Below are 1,952 nucleotides of genomic sequence, written 5' to 3' on the forward strand. Positions count from 1 at the left end.
TTACATTAAGTGCATGATAGCCTTTTGGAAACTAAACCAAGATTAGTTAGTATTCCTAAGTTGTCTATGATTTGATATTTGGTAGTTTATTTAATTCATGTCTAGTTAGGTTTTGTTTACCAATTTTATATTGGAATAGGTTTTTGATTTTGTAGTATTATAAATAGGGGTGCTACTACTTATTTTTTCTTGTAGAGAGATTCAAGAGTTTATGAGTTGTGAAAAAAGCCTCCTACCAAGTTCTCTCCCTAGTTTAATAAATTTTTTCTATATAGCTTTTGCTAAATTTCTTGCTTGTGCCTAAATTGTTCTTCGGGGTATTTCAATCCTTCAAATTGGTATCAGAGCCTGTGTGAGATTCTGTCGGAGTCGGTGGAGATCCCAAAAAAAATATGAATACTCCATATTTACATGATTGCCAAGTTTTCAAGTTTGATGGCAAAAATAATTTTGAAGATTGACATCAATATATGAAATATTTTTTCAATGTTGCTGGATTATTGTCCATTGTTGAAACAGGATCTGATGAACCCCCAGAAGGTACAACATTGACAGGTGATGCAGCTACGCAATTAGAGAAAAATAGACAATTGGATTATAAAGCACGTTACTCTGTCACCAGCAAGGTTGAATTGCGTGTATCTAACAAATTTTTGCATGCAAAATCAACTAAGGAGGCTTGGAGAATCTTGGTGAATTCACATCGAAGTTCCGCCGAAGTAAAGAAAGTCAAATTGCAAGAGCTAAGGAGACAGTACGAGTTGGCCCAAATGAAACCAATAGAGTCCGTTAAAGAATTCATTACAAGAATTACTAATATAGTCAACGACATGAGGACAATACTAGATAAAGTTAAAGTGGTTGAAAAAATATTGCGGTCCTTGAGTATAAAATTTCACACGAAGAAGGTGGTTCTTGAGGCTACCAAAGATCTTAGCACTTTTACACTTGATGATTTAGAAGGTGAATTGGTGACATATGAGATGTCCCTAACTCAATACACACCCGAAATAGTGGAGGAGACGTTGCAAGCAAAGGTGAATCAACCTAAAGCAAAAGAAAAGACAAGTTATCCTAAAGAAACAAATCAAAGATACCAGAATTTCAGAGATAGAGGTCGTGGTAGAAGTAATTATCGAGGCAACCGTAGTAGAGGTAGTTTTTCTTATCTACAAAGAAATAGTAATAATTTTTGGAAGGAACAACAAGGTCATCAAAATTTTCAAAGACGTGATAAATCTCAGATTCAGTGCTATAATTGTGGTAAATTTGGACATTATGAAAGCAAATGTTGGTCTATTAAATCTGGTAATAAAGACGTACATGCTAAGATAGCTGAAAATAATGGGGATAAACAAGAGACTTTATTGTTTTCTAATTCTGGAGTTGAAGAAACTAAAGGGAATGAATAGTTTTGTTGATTCGGGTTGCAGCAATCATATGAGTGGAAATAAGAAATTATTCACTGATCTAGATGAAACATTTAGAGGAATAGTGAGACTTGGAAATAACGCAAAGGTGCCTGATGTTGGAAAGGGAAAAATTCGCATTACCGTAAAAGATGGTTCTTCTAATTTTATATCAGATGTGTTTTATGTGCCGAGTCTTCATCATAATTTATTGAGCTTTGGACAACTATCAGAAAAGGGGTATGATTTGCATTTTATGTATAGAATTGGTACAATCAATGATGATAAATTTGGACTAATTGCAAAGTTTAACATGAACAATAGTCGTTTGTGGCCTCTTTATCTCAATAGTGATGATTTACCTTGCTTTAGTTTTATAAACTGTGATGATACTTGGTTGTGGCATCTACGTCTTGGGCATTCGAATTTTGGGAGTTTGAAATTTCTTGCAAGAAAAAATTTGGTTGATGGTTTGCCTTCTATTAATTTTCCTGACAAGAAGTGTGAGTCGTGTATTTTGGGAAAGAAGTACAGAGAACCTTT

At 34.1% G+C, this 1,952-nt stretch overlaps 1 protein-coding gene across 1 annotated transcript; it reads left to right on the plus strand.

Moving 5' to 3' along the window:
• Window positions 1-470: 470 nt before the first annotated feature.
• Window positions 471-1,412, plus strand: LOC142163599 (uncharacterized). The gene has a single exon (XM_075220880.1). The coding sequence runs from the start codon at window positions 471-473 to the stop codon at window positions 1,410-1,412; it is 942 nt and encodes a 313-aa protein (XP_075076981.1).
• Window positions 1,413-1,952: the final 540 nt, after the last annotated feature.

This window comes from Nicotiana tabacum, chromosome 1, assembly GCF_000715075.1.
Source record: "Nicotiana tabacum cultivar K326 chromosome 1, ASM71507v2, whole genome shotgun sequence".
NCBI classification, from domain to species: Eukaryota; Viridiplantae; Streptophyta; class Magnoliopsida; order Solanales; family Solanaceae; genus Nicotiana; species Nicotiana tabacum.